Source organism: Salvelinus fontinalis, chromosome 4 (genome assembly GCF_029448725.1).
Source record: "Salvelinus fontinalis isolate EN_2023a chromosome 4, ASM2944872v1, whole genome shotgun sequence".
Classification (NCBI taxonomy): Eukaryota; Metazoa; Chordata; class Actinopteri; order Salmoniformes; family Salmonidae; genus Salvelinus; species Salvelinus fontinalis.
In genome coordinates this window covers 12,003,988-12,028,271 of record NC_074668.1, presented here as the reverse complement: position 1 = coordinate 12,028,271, position 24,284 = coordinate 12,003,988, and the positions used below count along the sequence as shown (strand labels likewise).

General features: G+C 42.5%; 1 protein-coding gene across 5 annotated transcripts in view; it reads left to right on the top strand.

Annotated features, from left to right (window-relative positions):
• Positions 1-24,284, top strand: part of frmd3 (FERM domain containing 3) — a 120,152-nt gene that overhangs the window by 14,187 nt on the left and 81,681 nt on the right. For all 5 annotated transcript variants that reach the window (XM_055918788.1, XM_055918787.1, XM_055918791.1 and 2 more), the window contains exon 2: positions 22,558-22,662. In XM_055918788.1, coding sequence (XP_055774763.1) covers positions 22,558-22,662 — 105 coding nt within the window. The remainder of the gene's footprint in view (positions 1-22,557; positions 22,663-24,284) is intronic.

The following is a 24,284-nucleotide window of genomic DNA, read 5'->3' as shown; positions in this document are numbered from 1 at the left end:
ATGCCAAGTCGGAGGACAGGGCGGAGGAAGGGGTTGCTCGTACCCCCTTTACGTTGCCTCGATACGATCCTTTATCTTCTGCTTCAGGTCGTTCAGACGGGACTGCAAAGCTAAAGGTGAGGCTGGCACGGTTAGAAATGGAGCAAAAAGATAAGGAGAGACAGATGAAGTTTGAACTTGAAATTAGGAAAATGGAAATCGACAAGGAGGTGAGGATCCGACAACTGGAGCTAGACGCATGTGGCAACCTCTTCAGTACCTGCGAACTGAGATGAGGATATTTGTCTGTGATATCGCAAAGTGTTACACCAGTGGGAGTCATCAGGTCAGTTGCTGGACTGACGCCATTAGTGTCATTGTAAGGGGTGACAGTCCCCCACAAAGCGGAAGATCTATCATCGGAATCAGAGTACACTCTTCGCATCAATGTTTTTCTTGCTGAGACGGCGGCAGTGCTAGTGGAAGTGTCCGAAGGGCAAGAGAAGTTTATCTCAACTACAGTATTGCACGACTTCAAGGAGGAGGGAAGTTGCTCATTCACAGAGACTGCTGGCTCGAAATCATGAAAAGAATGCTCAATCAGGTTTGCTGATGGAATGTGTCGAGATATCGTAATATCTCCTTAGATCAGATTCTGCACCAAGAGGTTTCGAAACGTCTTTTTCCCAAGGGGTGCTTTCGACAGATACCTCTCGTGAATGACTGTGTTGCAGCTAGTGTTAGGGGTAGACAGTGTGGTCAGTGGAGAAGGCACTGTGGCCTGTGACCATACATGGTTGGTTTTCCAATCCATCAGTGGGAGTAACCGATCTATCAAGTCTGCTCCAAGTAGCAGGGGTTCAGATTTGAGGCTGGTAACATAGACAGGGTGAACGAGCGATACGTCCTGGAAGTGTAGTTTCAGCATGACTCTCAATGTGAGAGGCGAGGTAGTCTGAGTGAAACGTTGAAGTGTAGTGTCACATCGTTCCACTTTTAAACAACGTTTAGTTGGCTTCAAAGCCCTTTTTAGATCATCAAACAATGTTTGAGAGATGAGCGATATTGTTGCGCCTGACTCAATTAGCACATGTTAAGCAGTCCTCCAGGACTGTTTCCAGGTATAACCGTTTAGATTCGCAGTGGACATATTTAGTGAACATATTTCCACAAAGTGGAGTCGTCGTTCGCAATGACGTGATGTGCCATTTCTGTTCAAGGTGAAAGCAGATCGACTTTTCGGATTTTGAGTGGGCTTGGCTTTAACAAAGCTTTTGACCTTTTTCTTCGTAACCTTTGTATCAGAGTCTATAGACAAAGCCTGTGGGCTTGTTTCTTAATCAAGTTGGCCCTGGATAGGGTCTCGAGTGAGAGCGGGAGAAATGTTAATTTTAATGTCCTTGCTAAGGGTGTTAATTCTTGCGGACCTGGTGTCCGGTAATTCCCCGTCTAGTCCTTGTGACTTATCTTTTACCATTTTCTAAAAAAAATCTTACTTTAGTTCTTCACGTAATGGAACTTCTAGAGGACATTGGTCTACGTTTTGATTGTCCTTTAACCGTTTGTTACCCTTGTGCTCTGACAGTTTGTGTGGGTTGGGTGCAGGAACCTGGCGAACAGGTCAATTGTAGCGGTAGTCGTTTCAATGGCGACGTACTTTACAGTTATTTCGACCGCGGTGGTTATTGGAATCATGGTTTCGTGGTAGAAACCACTGTTGTGCGTCATCTCTCAACACTCCAATACCTGACAATGCACCCTCTAATTGGAGTGAGTGCTCCTGGACAAACTTCAAAACCGAGTGGTCAAGGCTCTTACACGGAACCCAAACCGGCTGCGCACGTGCGCCATCGTGTGCTATCGTGCATACATTTATTTTGCCCCCCTACACCAAACGCGATCACGACATGCAGGTTAAAATATCAAAACAAACTCTGAACCAATGATATTAATTTGGGGACAGGTCGAAAAGCATTAAACATGTATGGCAATTTAGCTAGTTAGCGTGCACCTGCTAGCTAATGTTAATTTGTCCTATTTAGCTAGCTTGCTGTTGCTAGCTAATTTGTCCTGGGATATAAACATTGAGTTGTTATTTTACCTGAAATGCACAAGGACCTCTACTCCTACAATTAATCCACACACAAAACGGACAACCGAATCATTTCTAGTCATCTCTCCTCCTTCCAGGCCTTTTCATCGTTTAACTTATATGGTGATCGCATCTAAACTTTCATTGTATTACCACGACTACCGGCAAAACAGTTCGCCTTTCAATCACCAACGTGGGCATAACCAATGAGGAGATGGCACGTGGGTACCTATTTCTATAAACCAATGAGGAGATGGGAGAGGCAGAACTTGCAGCGCGATCTGCGTCAGAAATAGGAATGAGTTCTATTTTAGCCCTTGGCGTCGCAGACGCTCGCGAGCAGTGTGGGTGCAATAATTGAATAACAAGGATCCCAAAATGTATTTTGCGACGCTCGCGCACGCAACGTGTCCGGTCTGGTCAGCATGTTAGCGTTGCAAGCTTTTAATTCCTCAAAAGCTGTGCTTGTAAGCTCTCTGAGTTGTAAGATAGGCAAGCCAATGTGGGCTGTAGGGCCCAAGTAGGTAATAAAGGTGGGATACATTTTCGACAGAAACATTTGTTTGAATGGTAACAGTTCTTCCATTCCTGTTTCAGTGAGTAGGCCAAAGTAAGCTGAACGAAGCCTATGATAGCAAGCTTGTGGGTGTTCATTCCGAGATTGTTTGACAGTGTTAGCCAGTGAGCTATCGTGTTTGCGAGTCGTAGAACCACTGAATTCTAATTTCAAAGCTATGGCAAGTTTAGCGTAGTCGTTAAGCACATGTTGCTGCTGTAGACAAATTAACCTCGTCACGCGTCTATTCGACGTTCGAATAGACACATGACAAGGTAAACCCTGTCAGAACCCGTAGCGTTCGGGTAGCCATCCAATGCGTCTTCTATGTCAGATAGGAACATTTCAGTATCATTTGGCTGACCTGGAACGGAGTCAAAGGTGGGGAAATTCTTGACGATTTTGTCAAGGTGTTCAACGCCAAGCGGGCGGAGAGGGATGGCTTCATCCTGTGGGTAAATTGGGGCCTAAAGGTCAAGAGGAGAAGCCAAGCTTTGGCTTTGTTGGCGAAGAGGCACCATATTACTCAGAGGAGAAGACTGAGGGACACTTGAGGGAGGCAAAGTCTGAAACCTTCTATCGTCTTCACTCCGGTTGCTTGGTTGGGTAGTCACACTGTAGCGCGTGACCGTTCTGGAATTCCACCAGATTGTACCTAAGGGTGGTATTCTGCTGCATTGCAGAGTCCACTTGAGCACTTAGAGTACTGATTTTGGACACGGGAGTGTCGCATTTGCTCCTTTCAGTATCAAATGTTTGCAGATAGAGGTCTTGAGTACGGAGCGAGATGAGATTTCCTCCCTTAGAAATCAATATTTCCATCTTCATCACCTGAGTTCTCTCATCATTCATTTGCTCAGCGACTTCATTGAGTTCTGCTGACCTGTCATCCAACTTAGTCATTGTGTTCATTCACTGATCGTCTTTGGTCTGCAGCATGTTGAGAGAACATTGTTACTTTGAGTAACGTTCAACAAAACTGCATGCATGTTATCAAGTTGAGCGCTCCTGTTTGTAGATAACACTTCAGATTTATCTAGTCTGGCGTGGAAATAATCGTATTTAGTTTTGGCTAAATAAATCGAGTTGTTCCTGTAGAATGCGATTTTATTCGTGTAGAAGTCATACGTTTTTGCAATTACATTTAATTGTTCAGTTTTTGAACACAGTTCCATAGCTAGCAGATTATTTCCCTTTCTGCGCTTGTCATCGGTTTCCCGGTTCTCTCCACCTGCCTTTTTATGTCTACCGTGTCCTGCTCATGCTTCAGCTGTGCACTGCAGTATTGGACCGATGCCAATCTTGGATGGCAAGACATCAGGGCTAAACTGAAGTAAACCTTTACAAGGCCTGCACCCGATGGTTGATTTTGGAGAGCGTTTGTCGTGATTTCTACTGTTTTCCCGCTAATGGCATAGTTAGGGTTGGTATCGCTGCTGAGGTCAGAGATCTATCATTTTATGGGCGAGGTTTCACTAATTTGCAGGGGAGTGGGAACCACTACCTCTGATAGCTTGCACATTATTAGAACATTTATAAACAAATAAAAATAATGTTCCTATTTTGGTTTTGGAATACGTTGGAAGCTGCAACAACGATTTGAATCTATTTATAGGTGTTAATGAGCCATCAGTACTGTACCAGTAATGTGGGAGTTGGACGTGAATGTCACGCCCTGACCTTAGAGAGCTTTTTATGTCTCTATTTTGGGTTTGGTCGGGGTGTGATTTGGGTGGGCATTCTATGTTCTATTTTCTATGTTTTTGTATTTCTTTGTTTTGGCCGGGTATGGTTCTCAATCAGGAACAGCTGTCTATCGTTGTCTCTGATTGGGAACCATACTTAGGTAGCCCTTTTCCCTCATTTCTGTGTGGGAAGTTGACTTTGTTAGTGGCACTTATGCCCTGTAAGCTTCACGGTCATTTTTGTTATTTATTGTTTTGTTGGCAACATTCTTTCGACGGCCGTGACAGTGAATGAATTTGCAAAAGCAAATTGAATTGATTAGTCAATGATAATGATTAATCATAACTGGATAGGCTATCTGGGAATTTAAACTTTAATTAACCTGAGAAGTTGGTTCATCTAAGTTAATATTGTTGAGTTTAAAATGTCTCATTTAATTGGAAGAACCTGAAAAGTTATGTTAGACAATTTAACTTATTAAATTGAATGAGACGATGAAATCCAATTAATTGAGATTGTCTAGATTATCAAGTGTATCCACTAGAGCAAATGTTGTGGTACATTCACCACTAGGTTCATTTCTCCCTAAGGCCGAAGCCACATGGGATTCTCGCGGAATGTCGGGACTTCATTCAGTACTGGGTAGTCCTGAATGGGCTTTGCAAAAGCAAATTTTACTGACTTAATCAATGTTAATGATAAATCAAACCTGTACAGGCTATTTGGGAATTAAACTTTAATTAACCTGAAGAGTTGGTTCATCTAGGTTAATATTAGAAAAGTTTAAATTGTCTCATTGTAGAAAACCAATCAATTTGGTTATTATTTCAAAGATCCACCTGTAAAGGTAAATCTGGCAATTTTAATTATTAGTTAAATTGAATGAGACATCGATATCCAACCAATTGCGATTGGCTGGATATCATAAGTAACCACTTGTTAAAGGTGATCCACTTTTGGGTGTCACCTAACTAATTATTTTTAAAGAAATGTACTGGCGATTCTTCACCACCAGGGGTCACTGTTCGCACAAAGCTGAACTCGAACGGAAGTACAATGGCGGAACTCTTCCGTCGCCCAAGACGGAAGAGTTTAGCAGTGACACAGGGAAAAAAAATGGCTGCTATTCCTTCGTTAGCTGTAGCATCTTGTGCTCGCTAGCTATTCTTATACTGTTCCCATAGCACAAAGGATTACATACAACATGGAAAGGGGGTTTACTAGTGACGTCTCACATTAACCAATTCGGCATACTCTTTGCTAGCATTATATTACCAACATACGCGGAACATAAAAACAGATACGCCTGTGGCCTACCCATGCTGGCTCTGCGTGATAGGCGGACAGACAACACTTCGGCTCGGTCACCAAACAGATTTATATTCAAATTTCTAACATTACTGGATCTATGCCCTTGCTCTAGAAATTAATATTGACTGACAGAATTTGTACCGTTAGGCCAAATGGGCTAAATCTGGAATTTAACAACTCATAAGACACTCTGACGTCATCTGATACGCGACACCGGGACAACTATGAGCAATACACATATCACACGGCTCTATTCGTATCTAGCGCAGTCTGTTTGTACAGTAATCTGTTTGCACAATTAATATATATACATGATTCAAAATAAATGCCTCATCCTGTTTTAGATACCTCACACGGGGCACCATATGCAGTGTCTTTACCAACCTTAAATGTGACAAAATTATGACCTGCTAGTTTATCAAATCGATTAATTGAAATGCTGATCCTTTGCCCATGAACGGTCCCTCATTCGAAAATGAATTGCAATTTATATTTATGCCCGTATGTCATTGTTGTGTTCTGTTGGAATCCGGTCTGTCTGCTGGAGAGTTCATCAGAGTCTTTCTGGTTGCGTTTCCTCAAAGATCAAAGTCTTTCGTGGTTGTTAGAATGGTAACTTTAGAGTACCATTCCGGAATGTTTGTTGTTTTGTTTGTTAAGTATTTCTGTGATTGTTAAGTTAGTTAGTCAGATCCTCAAAAAGTTCTACAGCTGCACCATCGAGAGCATCCTGACTGGTTGCATCACTGCCTGGTATGGCAACTGTTCGGCATCTGACCATAAGCCAATAAAGAGTGTGGTGCGTACGGCCCAGTACATCACTGGGGCCAAGCTTCCTACAATCCAGGACCTATATACTAGGCGGTGTCAAAGGAAGGCCCAAAACACTGTCAAAGACTCCAGTCACCCAAGTCATAGACTGTTCTCTCTACACATACTGAGACAGAGGGGCGCTGTTTTGTTTGCTTGGATGCTTTCTCCAGTGAGATACATTCAGCCTCTTGCGAACTGAAGGAAATGTATGAGCGAGACGACACAGAGAGACGACACAGAGAGACGACACAGAGAGACGACACAGAGAGACGACACAGAGAGACGACACAGAGAGACGACACAGAGAGACGACACAGAGAGACGACGCACGGAAACGACGCAGAGAGACGACGACGACACAGAGAGACGACACAGAGAGACGACGCAGAGAGACGACGCAGAGAGACGACACAGAGAGACGACGCACGGAAACGACGCAGAGAGACGACGACGACACAGAGAGACGACGCAGAGAGACGACACAGAGAGACGACACAGAGAGACGACACAGAGAGACGACACAGAGAGACGACACAGAGAGACGACGCACGGAAACGACGCAGAGAGACGACGACGACACAGAGAGACGACGCAGAGAGACGACGCAGAGAGACGACGCAGAGAGACGACACAGAGAGACGACACAGAGAGACGACACAGAGAGACGACACAGAGAGACGACACAGAGAGACGACACAGAGAGACGACACAGAGAGACGACACAGAGAGACGAAGGATTTATTTTTCTTCTTTTTTTCTTTTGTACATTTTTTAGGGTTAGGTTGGTTAACAAAACAAAAAACACTTGCGCACACACACACACACACACACACACACACACACACACACACTGTCCCTCATGATTACACCCTTTAGCTCAGTCACCATGTCCGTTTTCAGGATACGTTCTTTACCGCTCAACCTAAAATTCACACTCTTTCTCTCTCAACCCCTATCTCTTTCTCCTCCCCTCTCATCCCCCACTGCTGTGTGTGCAGATAGGATTGTCTCATGTGTCTGGATCTGAAGCATTAACAGGTTTCTTGTCGCAGTGCTTTCATGCAGCCAATTAGGGATAGCTTGTAGTGAAATAAATTTGGTTAGCTGAGATAAGGACCAGTTATAATTAAGCTGGCATGCATATTAATTACCAACCTGCCCCTCTAACTGGGGCACAGACATCCTCCAGTGATTTCTGAACTTTTTCTGTTGTAATGCGATCTCCCAAGTATTTTTTGGGGGGAGGAGCTAAATAGTGTTTTTTAGACACAACTGCAAACTTCAAGAAGTTGGTTTTATGGTGACTTTGTGATGTCATCTCCCTCCCCCCTTGCTTGAGGAGCAGTAGAAAACAAACGAAGAAAGAACGTAGTCTGTCCGCTAGAGATTAATGTGTGAGTACCAATAATGAGCATGTGGGGTTTTGTTTGTATTTCTAAGCCGACATCTCACTGCAGTCTGGAGTGGGAGGCTGGTTTGTACCGAAAGTGTCACAGCTTAGAGAAGTGCACATACATACTCAAAGACTGTCTGTAACACATCGATACACACACACAGTACATTCAGAAAGTATTCAGACCTCTTGACTTTTTCCACATTTTGTTATTTTACAGCCTTATTCTAAAATGGATTAAGTGCATTTTTTCCCTCATCAATCTACACACAAAACCCCATAATTACAATGTGAAAAACGTTTTTTAGAAATTTTTGCAAATATGTTAAAATTGAAAAACAGAAATAGCTTATTTAAGTATTCAGTATTCAGACCTATGAGATAAGAAATTGAGCTCAAGTGCATCCTGTTTCCATTGATCATCCTTGAGATGTTTCTACAACTTGATTGGAGTCTACCTGTGGTAAATTCAATGAATTGGACATGATTTGGAAAGGCACACACCTGTCTATATAAGGTCCCACAGTTGACAGTGCATATCAGAATAAAAACCAAGCCACGAGGACGAAGGAATTGTCTGTAGAGCTCCGAGACAGGATTGTGTCGAGGCACAGATATGGGGAAGGGTTCCAAAACATTTCTGCAGCATTGAAGGTCCCCAAGAACACAGTGGCCTCCATCGTTCTTAAATGGAAGAAGTTTGGAACCAACAAGACTAGAATTGGCCGCCCAGCCAAACTGAGCAATCAGGGGAGAATCAGGGAGGTGACCAAGAACCCGATGGTCACTCTGACAGAGCTCCAGAGTTCCTCTGTGGAGATGGGAGAACCTCCCAGAAGGACAACCATCTCTGCAGCACTCCACCAATCAGGCCTTTATGGTAGAGTGGCCAGACGGAAGGCACATGACAGCCCTCTTGGAATTTTCCAAAAAGCACCTAAAGGAGAAACAAGATTCTCTGGTCAGATTGCACAACTGAACACTGTATGCTGGAAAACACCCGGTTTGTTATTTTTGATTAAAACAAAAACACTATTAATTAAGAATACCAAACTTGTTTTTGCGTGGATTCCGCAAAGCACTTAGCTTTTAACAGCTAGGAAACACAGTTGACCAAACAACAGTGCTATGTGGCTGTACTACAGACACCGGTCGTCGTCGTGGGAAAGACACATTGTTAAAAACTTTTGAAAAAAGTAAAGAGCCAACTTGGATACTAAGGAGATCCTGAGGGAAATTGACGAGTACCAACAGCTTTACACTATGGAGGAACAACATACTCCATCATGGAAAGATCCGACTACCTCACAAAAGAACACTAACCGGACAAAAAAAAGAAAAACAGATTCATCTACAGACACGGACGATTTACTTACCGTTGAAGTAGAGGCTAGCGCTCTGGCTGGAATCGATGCAACACTGGAAAAGATGTGTGAGGAGGTAGCAGGGCTGAGGGGGAGTTTGGAGTTTAGCCAGAGTGAAATTTTCACGCTCCAAGGAGAGAACAAGGCACTCACAGCCAAGGTAAAAATCCACGATTCCAACATGGATAGCCTACTCAGGGAAAACAGGGTGATGAAGGAGTCGCTGCCAGACATACAAAGTCGTAGCATGCGTGAAAATCTATTATTTTCTGGGATTCCTGAGGACGCGCCCAATAATCCAGAGGGCGCATCCAATAATCCTGAGGACGCATCCAATAATCCTGAGGACGCATCCAATAATCCTGAGGACGCATCCAATAATCCTGAGGACGCATCCAATAATCCTGAGGACGCATCCAATAATCCTGAGGACGCATCCAATAATCCAGAGAATTCATGCAATCCGCCTTGAAACTTCCTCTAGAGACTGTAAACAAGGTGGCTTTCCACCGTGTACACAGACTTGGAGCTCAGAGCAACAGACCAAGGGTCCACTATCGATCAGCGCAAAATTTTGAACACTACCAACAAAAGGTCAAAGCATAAAGGGACCAAATTCGGTCTCAATGACCAATTTTCACGGGAGAAAAATGAACGTCGCAAGAGACTGTATCCTGTACAGAGGCAACAGAGGGAGAGGAGTTAGTGTGCTTTCTCATTATGGACAAACTCTTTATAGATGGACAGCTATTCCGAGACAGCTCCATAACACCATGGCTGTACTAAATTCTACAGGGACTTCAGGTTACGAAAAAAAGAAAAGTATGGGAACTGTAAAAATATCTAAACACTATGAAGTGGATATGAACACACACGTACTCAATTACATGTTCACTTACACATACGGTCTAATACATACACACTTGATCTCGCTCTCTTCTCTCCCTCTCTCACCTCTCTATTGTTGACAACTGTTCTATAATTTAATATTTTTCTTGTTTGTCTTTTCTATGTCTTTGTCTACATGTCTATATATGTTTACAACAAGCAAGGGGAAGATGTCAGAATAGGGACATTGGGGGTTAATAACATATTGTACGGGATACATTTGTTCTGTAGTGAAGCCATCTCTATGGTAATGCAAGGTCTCTTTCATGATCATGTGAAACGTCAATTGTTATGGAAATGCAGGGATGTGTTTTTCAATGATGTTAAAACTTCTTATGGCTGCAATCCCGCTAACGGGATCGATATGACAACAGCCAGTGAAAGTGCAGGGCGCCAAATTCAAACAACAGAAATCTCATAATTAAAATTCCTCAGACATTCATGTGTCTTATACCATTTTAAAGGTCATCTTGTTGTTAATCCCACCAAAGTGTCCGATTTCACATATGCTTTTCAGCGAAAGCACTACAAACGATTATGTTAGGTCACCACCAAACCACAATAAGCACAGCCATTTTTCCAGTGAAAGATAGCTTTCACAAAAAGCAGAAATAGAGATAAAATGAATCACTAACCTTTGATGATCTTCATCAGATGACACTCATGTTACACAATACATGTATGTTTTGTTTGATAAAATTCATATTTATATCAAAAAATCTGAGTTTACATTGGCGCGTTACATTCACTAGTTCCAAAAACACCAAGTGATTTTGCATAGCCACATCATTTCAACAGAAGTACTCATAATAAATGTAGATGATAATACAAGTTATACACATGGAATTATAGATATACCTCTCCTTAATGCAACCGCTCTGTCAGATTTCAAAAAAAACTTTACGGAAAAAGCAAACCATGCAATAATCTGAGACGGAGCTCAGAACAATAGTAAAATTAGCCGCCATGTTGGAGTCAACAGAAACCAGAAAATACATGATAAATGTTTCCTTACCTTTGATGAACTTCATCAGAATGCAGTCCTAGGAATCGCAGGTCCACAATAAATGCTTGATTTGTTCGATAATGTCCGTTATTTATGTCCAATTAGCTACTTTGGTTAGCGCGTTTGGTAAACAATTCCAAAGTCACAAAGCGCGTCCACTATAACGTGACGAAATGTCCAAAAGTTCCATAGCAGTCAGTAGAAACATGTCAAACGATGTATTGAATCAATCTTTAGAATGTTGTTAACATACATCTTGAATAACGTTCCAACCGGAGAATTACATTGACTTCAGTTGAGCAATGGAACGGAGCTGCCTCACGTGAACGCGCGTGTTCAATGCGTGGTCACCTCATGGCAGTGGTGAATCATTCCTGTCTCCTTCGGCCCCCCTTCACATTAGAGTCATCAGACGAAGTTCTATTGACTGTTGACATCTAGTGGAAGCCGTAGGAAGTGTAAACTCATCCATATCTCGCTGTAATTTCAATGGGAGCTTGGTTGAAAATCTAGCAGCCTCAGAAAAAATAAAAACAGGAAGTGGAACTTCTCAGGTTTTTGCTGCCATATGAGTTATGTTATACTCACAGACATAATTCAAACAGTTTTAGAAACTTCAGAGTGTTTTCTATCCAATACTATGCAGGCCGTTTTTACTGGGCACCTCTGTGCACCTTTCATCCAAGCTACTCAATACTGCCCCTGCCGCCATAAGAAGTGAAAGGTAATTATGATGCAACTATGATGGTGATACGATATGGATTACAATTTTCATCATGGGTATTAAGGCTATACGCACTACATGTAACACACATAGACACTCAACCATGCAAATTGGCGGGGTTATTATTTATTTGGACATCACACATTATAGTCTTACTCTTATACAGATGTATACACTCTCACTCTCACTAAATCACATCCAATAACATACACATCAATATCAACTCAGATTTACTACACACATAATATCTTCTCAATTTTCTAATATCTGTGGCATTCGCTCACAAGCAAACAGTCAAGGGAATAAAACATATATATTGCTAGAACCTATATTTTGAATTCTAATTATCAGACATTTGAAAGCTCTACTTTTGACCATCATTATACCTCTGATGGCAGTAACTTTACAAGCACTAATTATGGTCAATTTAGACTGAGAATAGTATCTAGTTATGGTAAGGGGTGAAATAAGTATCGCCAGTTATAATTGTAAACGTTTAGCAGATTATTTTTTTAAAAAGATCAGTCTTTACGTGGCTAAAAGAAAAGGAATATAACATATACTGTTTACAGGAAACTCACTCTACATCCTTAGATGAAGTTGTGTGGAAAAAGGATTGGGGTGGTGAAATAATTTTCTGTCATGGACAAAGGAACTCAAAAGGTGTGAAGATATTAATTGAATATGAAGGTGGACAAAAAACAGATTTGGCTCATTAATCTATATGGTCCAAATCAGGATGATCCATACTTCTTCGAAAATATTTATATTTATATTTATATTTATTGAACTTACTGGCAACAAATTATCAAATCATTATGGTAGGGGACTATAACACAGTGTTAAGTACCTCAATGGACCGTAAAGGAAATCACTTTACAAACTATCAACACCGTGCCTTTAAGGAAATTAAGGAAATCACAAATATTATGGACACATTAGAAATAGTGTATATTTGGAGACAAAAAAATCCCAACCTAGTGAGATATACTGTACATGGAGGGGACTTAATCAAGGTAGTCATCTTTACTAATTTCTTGTCTCTTTCTCTCTTATATCAAAGGTTAAAAAAGTTTTAATTGAAGACAGAATGCGATCGGATCATCTAATTGGCCTTCATATAACATAAGTTTACTGGAGGACAACTTATTTTTAAGTAAGACTAAATCATTTATAACTGAATTTTTCCAGTATAATATAGGAACAGAAAATCCACTTATTGTTTGGGATACCTTTAAATGTACCTTCAGAGGTCATTCAATTCAACGTTCATCAATAATAAAAAAGCAGTTTCTGGCTAAAGAGACAAGTCTAACAAGGGAAATGCATGAACTAATAGTACAGGTAGATAGCAATAAAAACAATACTACAGAGATACAAAATAAGTTAGAGGAAAAACAAAAAGAACTTGAGGAACTTATTCAAGAATGATCTAATGTAGTCTATTACAAAAATAAAGCAAACTGGATGGAATATGGAGAAAAATGCACAAAATCCTTCCTGAATTTCCAACACAGGAACGCTAACAAAAATAATTTGCAGAAACTCATTACTGAAGACGGAGTCATCTATGATTCTCCGACTGATATTTTAAAAGAGGAAGCTAAATATTTCAAGCTGATGTTCTCTTTTCGATCTCATCCTCTCCCACGGAATGAAGATTACAGTAAGGAATTCTTTCCAAATAATAAAAAAAATGGAAAATTAACAAATGTACAGAAAGATCCATGCGAAGGCCCAATTACAGAGGAATAACTTTTTGAGGCTATTAAATCCTTTCAGTCTGGAAAAACCCCAGGGCTTGATGGCATACAGGTAGAGATATATCAAGTCTTTCTTGATATATTAAAAGCTCCATTGTTAGATTGTTTTAACTACTCCTATAGAAATGGTAGTCTGTCAGGTATTCAGCAGGAAGGTCTGATTTCACTATTATTAAGACAAGACCCAGATGGCAAATATAAAGATCCAGTCTATCTAAAAAACTGGAGGCCCCTTACAATTCAATGTTGTGATTTAAAAATACTAGCGAAATGCATAGCATTCAAAATTAAAAGGGTTTTGCCAGGTATTGTTCATCCTGATCAGACAGGTTTTTTACATGGATGATACATTGGAGATAATATACGACAACTACTAGAAATAATAGAACATCATGAAACATCTAAGAAGCCAGGCCTGGTATTTATAGAGGATTTTGAAAAGGCATGCGATAAAGTAAGACTGGATTTTAGTTAGAAATGCCTGGATTTATTCAATTTTGGTGATTCTCTTATAAAATGGGTAAAAGTAACGTATAGCAACCCCAGGTGTAAAATAGTAAATAAGGGCTACTTCTCAGAGAGTTTTGAATTGTCAAGAGGAGTTAAACAAGTGTGTCCGCTGTCACCATATCTATTCGTTATGGCCATCGAAATGCTAGCTATCAAACAACATTAGAGGATTAGAAATCCAAGGCTTAAAATCAGAGGTGTCCATGTATGCCGATGACTTAAGTTTTATATTAAGTCCGGAAGCTAGATCTCTGCAATGTCTCATTGAAGATCTACAGTGGCAAGAAAAAGTATGTGGACCCTTTGGAAATATCTGGATTTCTGCATAAATTGGTCACAAAATTGATCTGATATTCATCTAGGTCACAACAATAGACAAACATAGTCTGCTTAAACTAATAACACACAAACAATTATATGTTTTCATGTCTTTATTGAACACACCGTGTAAACATTCACAGTGCAGGGTGGAACAAGTATGTGATCCCTTGGATTCAATAACTGGTTGACCCTCCTTTGGCAGCAATAACCTCAACCAAACGTTTTCTGTAGTTGCGGATCAGACCTGCACAACAGTCAGGAGGAATTTTGGACCATTCCTCTTTACAAAACTGTTTCAGGTCAGCAATATTCTTGTGATGCCTGGTGTGAACTGCTCTCTTGAGGTCATACCACAGCATTTCAATCGGGTTGAGGTCAGGAATCTGACTGGGCCACTCCAGAAGGCATATTTTCTTCTGTTGAAGGCATTCTGTTGTTAATTTACTTCTGTGTTTTGGGTCGTTGTCCTGTTGCATCACCCAACTTCTGTTGAGCTTCGATTGGCTGAACATTCTCCTGCAAAATGTCTTGATAACTTGGGAATTCATTTTTACGTTGATGATAGCAAGCTGTCCAGGCCCTGAGGCAGTAAAGCAGCCCCAAACCATGATGTTCCCTCCACCATACTTTACAGTTGGGATGAGGTTTTGATGTTGGTGTGGTGTGCCTTTTTTTCTCCATACATAGTTTTGTGTGTTCCTTCCAAACAACTCAACTGTAGTTTCATCTGTCCACAGAATATTTTGGAACATCCAGGTGCACTTTTGCAAACTTCAGACGTGCAGCAATGTTGTTTTTGGACAGCAGTGGCTTCTTCCGTGGTGCCCTCTCATGAACACCTTTCTTGTTTAGTGTTTTACGTATCGTAGACTCGTCAACAGAGATGTTAGCATGTTCCAGAGATTTCAGTAAGTCTTTAGCTGACATTCTAGGATTCTTCTTAACCTCATTGAGCATTCTACGCTGTGCTCTTGCAGTTATCTTTGCAGGACGGCCACTCCTAGGGAGAGAAGCAACAGTTCTGAACTTTCTCGATTTATAGACAATTTTTCTTACCGTGGACTGATGGACATCAAGGATTTTCATTTCCCGCAAAACACCAGTCTCAACGTCAACAGTGAAGAGGCGACCCTGGGATGCTGACCTTCTAGGCAGAGTTCCTCTGTCCAGTGTCTGTGTTCTTTTGCCCATCTTAATATTTTATTTTTATTGGCCAGTCTAGGATATGTATTTTTCTTTGCAACTCTGCCTAGAAGGCCAGCATCCCAGTGTCACCTCTTCACTGTTGACGTTGAGACTGGTGTTTTCCGGGTACTATTTAATGAAGCTGCCAGTCGAGGACTTGTGAGGCATCTGTTTCTCAAACTAGACACTCTAATGTACTTGTCCTCCTGCTCAGTTGTGCACCGGGGCCTCCCACTCTTCTTTCTACTCTGGATAGAGCCAGTTCGCGCTGTTCTGTGAAGGGAGTAGTACACAGCTTTGTATGAGATCTTCAGTTTCTTGGCAATTTCTTGCATGGAATAGCCTTCATTTCTCAGAACAAGAATAGACTGACGAGTTTCAGAAGAAAGTTCTTTGTTTCTGGCCATTTTGAGCCTGTAATCGAACCCACAAATGCTGATTTGAATTTTTTATTTATTTTTTATTTCACCTTTATTTAACCAGGTAAGCTAGTTGAGAACAAGTTCTCATTTACGACTGCGACCTGGCCAAGATAAAGCAAAGCAGTGCGACAGAAACAACAACAAATCAAATCAAATGCATTTATATAGCCCTTCTTACATCAGCTGATATCTCAAAGTGCTGTACAGAAACCCAGCCTAAAACCCCAAACAACAAGCAATGCAGGTGTAGAAGCACGGTGGCTAGGAAAAACTCCCTAGAAAACTCCCAAAACCTAGGAAGAAACCTAGAGAGGAACCAGGCTATGAGGGGTGGCCAGTCCTCTTCTGGCTGTGCCGGGTGGAGATTATAACAGAACATGGCCAAGATGTTCAAATGTTCATAAATGACCAGCATGGTCAAATAATAATAATCACAGTAGTTGTCGAGGGTGCAGCAAGTCAGCACCTCAGGAGTAAATGTCAGTTGGCTTTTCATAGCCAATCATTAAGAGTATCTCTACCGCTCCTGCTGTCTATAGAGAGTTGAAAACAGCAGGTCTGGGACAGGTAGCACGTCCGGTGAACAGGTCAGGGTTCCATAGCCGCAGGCAGAACAGTTGAAACTGGAGCAGCAGCACGGCCAGGTGGACTGGAGATAGCAAGGAGTCATCATGCCAGGTAGTCCTGAGGCATGGTCCTAGGGCTCAGGTCCTCTGAGAGAGAGAAAGAAAGAAAGAAAGAAAGAAAGAAAGAAAGAAAGAAAGAAAGAAAGAAAGAGAAAGAAAGAAAGAAAGAAAGAGAGAATTAGAGAGAGCATACTTAAATTCACACAGGACACCGGATAAGACAGGAGAAATACTCCAGATATAACAGACTGACCCTAGCCCCCCGACACATAAACTACTGCAGCATAAATACAGGAGGCTGAGACAGGAGGGGTCAGGAGACACTGTGGCCCCATCTGATGATACCCCCGGACAGGGCCAAACAGGCAGGATATAACCCCACCCACTTTGCCAAAGCACAGCCCCCACACCACTAGAGGGATATCTTCAACCACCAATTTACCATCCTGAGACAAGGCCGAGTATAGCCTACAAAGATCTCCGCCACGGCACAACCTAAGGGGGGGCACCAACCCAGACAGGAAGACCACGTCAGTGACTCAACCCACTCAAGTGACGCACCTCTCCTAGGGACGGCATGGAAGAGCACCAGTATGCCAGTGACTCAGCCCCCGTAATAGGGTTAGAGGTAGAGAATCCCAGTGGAGAGAGGGGAACCGGCCAGGCCGATACAGCAAGGGTGGTTTGTTGCTCCAGAGCCTTTCCGTTCACCTTCACACTTCTGGGCCAGACTACACTCAATCATATTACCTACTGAAGAGATGAGTCTTCAGTAAAGAATTAAAGGTTGAGACCGAGTCTGCGTCTCTCACATGGGTAGGCAGACCATTCCATAAAAATGGAGATCTATAAGAGAAAGCCCCAAATCGTAAAGATAGGTAGAAGCAAGGCAATGTAATGCTTTGTAGGTTAGCAGTAAAATCTTGAAATCAGCCCTTGCCTTAACAGGAAGCCAGTGTAGGGAGGCTAGCACTGGAGTAATATGATCACATTTTTTGGTTCTAGTCAGGATTCTAGCAGCCGTATTTAGCACTAACTGAAGTTTATTTAGTGCTTTATCCGGGTAGCCGGAAAGTAGAGCATTGCAGTAGTCTAACCTAGAAGTAACAAATGCATGGATTAATTTTTATGCATAATTTTTGTACAGAAAGTTTCAGATTTTTGCAATGTTACGTAGATGGAAAAAAGCTGCCCTTGAAACAGTCTTGATATGTTTGTCAAAGGAGAGATCAGGGTCCAGAGTAACGCCGAGGTCCTTCACAATTTTATTTGAGGCGATTGTACAACCATCAAGATTAATTGTCAGATTCAATAGAATATCTCTTTATTTCTTTTGACCTAGAACAAACATCTCTGTTTTGTCCAAGTTTAAAAGTAGAAAGTTTGCAGCAATCCACTTCCTTATGTCTGAAACACAGACTTCTAGCGAGGGCAATTTTGAGGCTTCACCATGTTTCATTGAAATTTACAGCTGTGTGTCATCCGCATAGCAGTGAAAGTTAACATTATGTTTTTGAATGACATCCCCAAGAGGTAAAATATATAGCGAAAACAATAGTGGTCCTAAAACGGAACCTTGAGGAACACCGAAATGTACAGTTGATTTGTAAGAGGACAAACCATTCACAGAGACAAACTGATATCTTTCCGACAGATAAGATCTAAACCAGGCCAGAACTTGTCCGTGTAGACCAATTTGGGTTTCCAATCTCTCCAAAAGAATGTGGTGATCGATGGTATCTGTACCAGCACTAAGGTCTAGGAGCACGAGGACAGATGCAGAGCCTCGGTCTGACGCCATTAAAAGGTAATTTACCACCTTCTCAAGTGCAGTCTCAGTGCTATGATAGGGTCTAAAACCAGACTGAAGCATTTCGTATACATTGTTTGTCTTCAGGAAGGCAGTGAGTTGCTGCAGCTTTTTCAAAACATTTTGAGAGGAATGGTCTGGTGAAACCAAGATTGAACTCTTTTGCCTGAATGCCAAGCATCACATCTGGAGGAAAGCTGGCACCATCCCTAAGGTGAAGCATGGTGTTTGCAGCATCATGCTGTGGGGATGCTCCAGAGTGAACAGGACCTCAGACTGGGGTGAAGGTTAACCTTCCAACAGGACAGCAATCCTAAGTACACAGCCAAGACAACGCAGGAGTGGCTTCAGGACAAGTCTCTGAATGTCCTTGAGTGGCCCAGCCAGAGCCCGGACTTTAACCCAATCAAACATCTCTGGAGAGACCTGGAAATTGCTGTGCAGCGACGCTCCGCATCAAACCTGACAGAGCTTAAGAGGATCTGCAGAGAAGAATAGGAGAAACTCCCCAATACAAGCTTGTCGCGTCAAACCAAAGAAGACTTGAGGCTGTAATTGCTGCCAAAGGTGTTTCAACAAAGTATTGAGTGAAGGGTCTGAATACTAATGTAAATGTGAAATGTCAGTCTTTTATTTTAATACATTTGCTAGCATTTGTAAAAACCTGTTTTTGCTTTGTCATTATGGGGTATTGTTTGTAGATTGAGGAGGGGGAAAAAACAATTTAATCCATTTTAGAATAAGGCTGTAACGTAACAAAATGTGGAGAAAGTCAAAGGGTTTGAATACTTTCTGAATGCACTGTACATACTCAAATACCTACAGTAACACACTGCTACACACATACTCAAATACCTACAGTAACACACTGCTACACACATAATCAAATACCTACTGTAACACACTGCTACACACATACTCAAATACCTACAGTAACACACTGCTACACACATACTCAAATACCTACAGTAACACACTGCTACACACATACTCAAATACCTACAGTAACACACTGCTACACACATACTCAAATACCTACAGTAACACACTGCTACACACATACTCAAATACCTACAGTAACACACTGCTACACACATACTCAAATACCTACAGTAACATACTGCTACACACATACTCAAATACCTACAGTAACACACTGCTACACACATAATCAAAGACCTACTGTAACACACCGATACACACATATACAGTCTGCAGTTCACTTTGCTCTGGTTGAAGTCAACTCACACGTTGTCTCGCTGCGTAAGGCTGTATCTAAAGTGGGGAGAGCACTTTAGCTTCATTAAGACAGATTATGTAGAGACAGGCTGACCAGGTTAATATTTAATGTTGAGCCCTTTGAAATATGCATCCACCTCTTGTTGGACATGAAATGGACTCTCTGCTCTCTTTTGTCTCTCTCTCGCTCTCTTTCTCTCTCTCGTTATCTCTCTCTCGTTATCTCTCTCTCTTTCTCTCTCTTTTTCTTTCTATCGCTCGCTCTCTCTCGCTCTCTCTCTGTCTCTCTCTGTCTGTATTTGTGTCTGAATGTCTTTCTTGCTCTCTGTCTCTCTATATCATCTCCCCCCTCTTTTCTCTCTCTATCTCTCTCTTTCTCTCTCGTTATCTCTCTCTCTTTCTCGCTCTCTTTCTTTCTTTCTGTCGCTCTCTCGCTCTCTCTCTTTCTGTCTGTATTTGTGTCTGAATGTCTTTCCTGCTCTCTGTCTCTCTATATCATCCTTCCCCCCACCGTTTCTTCTCTCTGAAAGGTGTGTATGTCAGATACTGTATGTGTCATGTTTCATGGTGTTTCAGTCCCAGTGTTGCTCTGATCAAGGAGACAGTGGATCACAGTGGATGGACTGTAGGGACCGGAGAGACTAACAGGAAATAAGTGGACTGTCACAGGGGATGGGCTGTAGGGACCGGAGCCACATACATACATGGTTCTGTAAGCGACCACTTCACGCTGTTTGACTGACAGTCTTAGCGTTGCCTAGGTGACAGCAAGTGGGACTGACAGCTTCAGCACCTGATTCTGCTCTGTGGGTCAGGGCCGCAGACAGCATTGTTAAGTAAATCAAAAACTGATAACAGCAAGGGCAAATGGACGATTACCAGCTGGATTCAATCAGGCTGTTCAGCCAAGTGCAGATTCCCCTCCATCAGCAGGACCAGGGGAAGAGGGTGAAGTGAAGGACCCAGTTATATATATAGTGAAGACCCACTAGGGACAGTCTCCATTTAGGATGTGCTGACAACAGGACCAGGGACTAGAATATCTCCCAACAGGACCTGGGACTAGAATATCTCCCAACAGGACCTGGGACTAGACCTGGGACTAGAATATCTCCCAACAGGACCTGGGACTAGAATATCTCCCAACAGGACCTGGGACTAGAATATCTCCCAACAGGACCTGGGACTAGAATATCTCCCAACAGGACCAGGGACTAGAATATCTCCCCACAGGAACAGGGACTAGAATATCTCCCAACAGGACCTGGGACTAGAATATCTCCCAAAGGGACCTGGGACTAGAATATCTCCCAACAGGACCTGGGACTAGAATATCTCCCAACAGGACCTGGGACTAGAATATCTCCCAACCAGACCAGGGACTAGAATATCTCCCAACCGGACCAGGGACTAGAATATCTCCCAACCGGACCAGGGACTAGAATATCTCCCAACTGGACCAGGGACTAGAATATCTCCCGACAGGACCTGGGACTAGAATATCTCCCAACAGGACCAGGGACTAGAATATCTCCCAACAGGACCTGGGACTAGAATATCTCCCAAAGGGACCAGGGACTAAAATATCTCCCAAAGGGACCAGGGACTAGAATATCTCCCGACAGGACCTGGAACTAGAATATCTCCCAACCGGACCTTGTACTAGAATATCTCCCAAAGGGACCTGGGACTAGATTATCTCCCAACAGGACCAGGGACTAGAATATCTACCAACAGGACCTGGGACTAGAATATCTCCCAAAGGGACCTGGGACTAGAATATCTCCCAACAGGACCTGGGACTAGAATATCTCCCAACAGGACCTTGTAATAGAATATCTCCCAACCGGACCTGGGACTAGAATATCTCCCAACCGGACCTGGGACTAGAATATCTCCCAACCGGACCTGGGACTAGAATATCTCCCCACAGGAACAGGAACTAGAATATCTCCCAACCGGACCTGGGACTAGAATATCTCCCAACCGGACCTGGGACTAGAATATCTCCCCACAGGAACAGGGACTAGAATATCTCCCAACCGGACCAGGGACTAGAATATCTCCCCACAGGAACAGGGACTAGAATATCTCCCAACCGGACCTGGGACTAGAATATCTCCCCACAGGAACAGGGACTAGAATATCTCCCAACCGGACCTGGGACTAGAATATCTCCCCACAGGAACAGGGACTAGAATACCTCCCAACCGGACCTGGGACTAGAATATCTCCCAACCGGACCTGGGACTAGAATATCTCCCCACAGGAACAGGGACTAGAATATCTCCCAACCGGACCAGGGACTAGAATATCTCCCCACAGGAACAGGGACTAGAATATCTCCCAACCGGACCTGGGACTAGAATATCTCCCCACAGGAACAGGGACTAGAATATCTCCCAACCGGACCTGGGACTAGAATATCTCCCCACAGGAACAGGGACTAGAATATCTCCCAACCGGACCTGGGACTAGAATATCTCCCAACCGGACCTGGGACTAGAATATCTCCCAACCGGACCTGGGACTAGAATATCTCCCAAAGGGACCTGGGACTAGAATATCTCCCAACAGAACAGCCATTACAGACAGCTTTATTTGGGAGACAGCATTGTGGGTGGACACTGGTGTTTTATATGTGTTTGCATGTGTGCGTGCATGTGTGTGCGCGCGTGTGTGTAGGACTGTTTCCTGATTTATTCCTGTGTTAAATAACTGGTGCAAATGCCTAGTAAATGAGGACATTGTACACTTTCATCATTCCAATAGTGTTGCATATCTAACCTAATTATGGTATCAAATGCTTTATATATCCCCGATATTGAGTGTGCTGTAATAACAGTTTGTTGTGTTTTTTTCCCCACAGAGAGAAACCAAGGGCCAGTTCCTGGTGGATCATGTGTGTAACCATTACAGCCTCCTGGAGAAGGACTACTTTGGCATCAGATATGTCGACCCAGAGAAACAGAGGGTATAGATAGATACACTCATACATTGACAATTATAAACCGGGTGGTTTGAGCACTGAGTGCTGATTGGCTGACAGATCGTATACCACGGGCATGACAAAACATTTATTTGTACTGCTATAATTACGTTGGTAACCAATTTATAATAGCAATAAGGCATCTCGGGGGCTTGTGGTATATGGCCAATATACCACGGCTAAGCACTGTATCCAGGCACTCCATGTTACGTCTTGCCTAAGAACAGCCCTTAGCTGTGGTATATTGGCCATATACCTCACTCCCTCGTGCCTTATTGCTTAAATATACAACTCATAACTGTTCTCAGTCATTGCCTGATATTCTGTTTAACACTTAAAGACACAGTCCAGGATGTTACAAATTCGTAACATATTGTATGAATTAGAATTTATAACAAATATGAATTACACCCCACATTTTGTTTACATAAGAAATGGATGCCATAGTATACAAATTTTGCGACAAAAGCTCTGGAGCATCACTTTAACCACACTGCTAACCTTAATGTTAACCCTAACCTTAACCACACTGCTAACCCTAATGCTAACCCTAAACTTAACCACGCTGCTAACCCTAATGTTAACCCTAACCTTAACCACACTGCTAACCCGAATGCCTAACCCTAACCTTAACCACACTGCTAACCCTAATGCCTAACTCTAACCTTAACCACGCTGCTAACCCTAATGTTAACCCTAACCTTAACCACACTGCTAACACTAATGCTAACCCTAAACTTAACCACGCTGCTAACCCTAATGTTAACCCTAACCTTAACCACACTGCTAACACTAATGCTAACCCTAACCTTAACCACACTGCTAACCCTAATTCCTAACTCTAACCTTAACCATGCTGCTAACCCTAATGTTAACCCTAACCTTAACCACACTGCTAACCCTAATGCTAACCCTAACCTTAACCACACTGCTAACCCTAACCTTTACCACACTGCTAACCCTAATGCTAACCCTAACCTTAACCACCCTGCTAACCCTAACCTTAACCACACTGCTAACCCTAACCTTAACCACACTGCTAACCCTAATGTTAACCCTAACCTTAACCACACTGCTAACCCTAATGTTAACCCTAACCTTAACCACACTGCTAACCCGAATGCTAACCCTAACCTTAACCATGCTGCTAACCCTAATGCTAACCCTAACCTTAACCACACTGCTAACCCTAACCTTAACCACACTGCTAACCCTAATGTTAACCCTAACCTTAACCACACTGCTAACCCTAACCTTAACCATGCTGCTAACCCTAATGCTAACCCTAACCTTAACCACACTGCTAACCCTAATGTTAACCCTAACCGTAACCACACTGCTAACCCTAATGTTAACCCTAACCTTAACCACACTGCTAACCCTAATGCTAACCCTAACCTTAACCACCCTGCTAACCCTAACCTTAACCACACTGCTAACCCTAATGCTAACCCTAACCTTAACCAGGTTAGGGTTAGCAACCACACTGCTAACACTAATGCTAACCCTAACCTTAACCACACTGCTAACCCTAATGCTAACCCTAACCTTAACCACACTGCTAACCCTAACCTTTACCACACTGCTAACCCTAATGCCTAACCCTA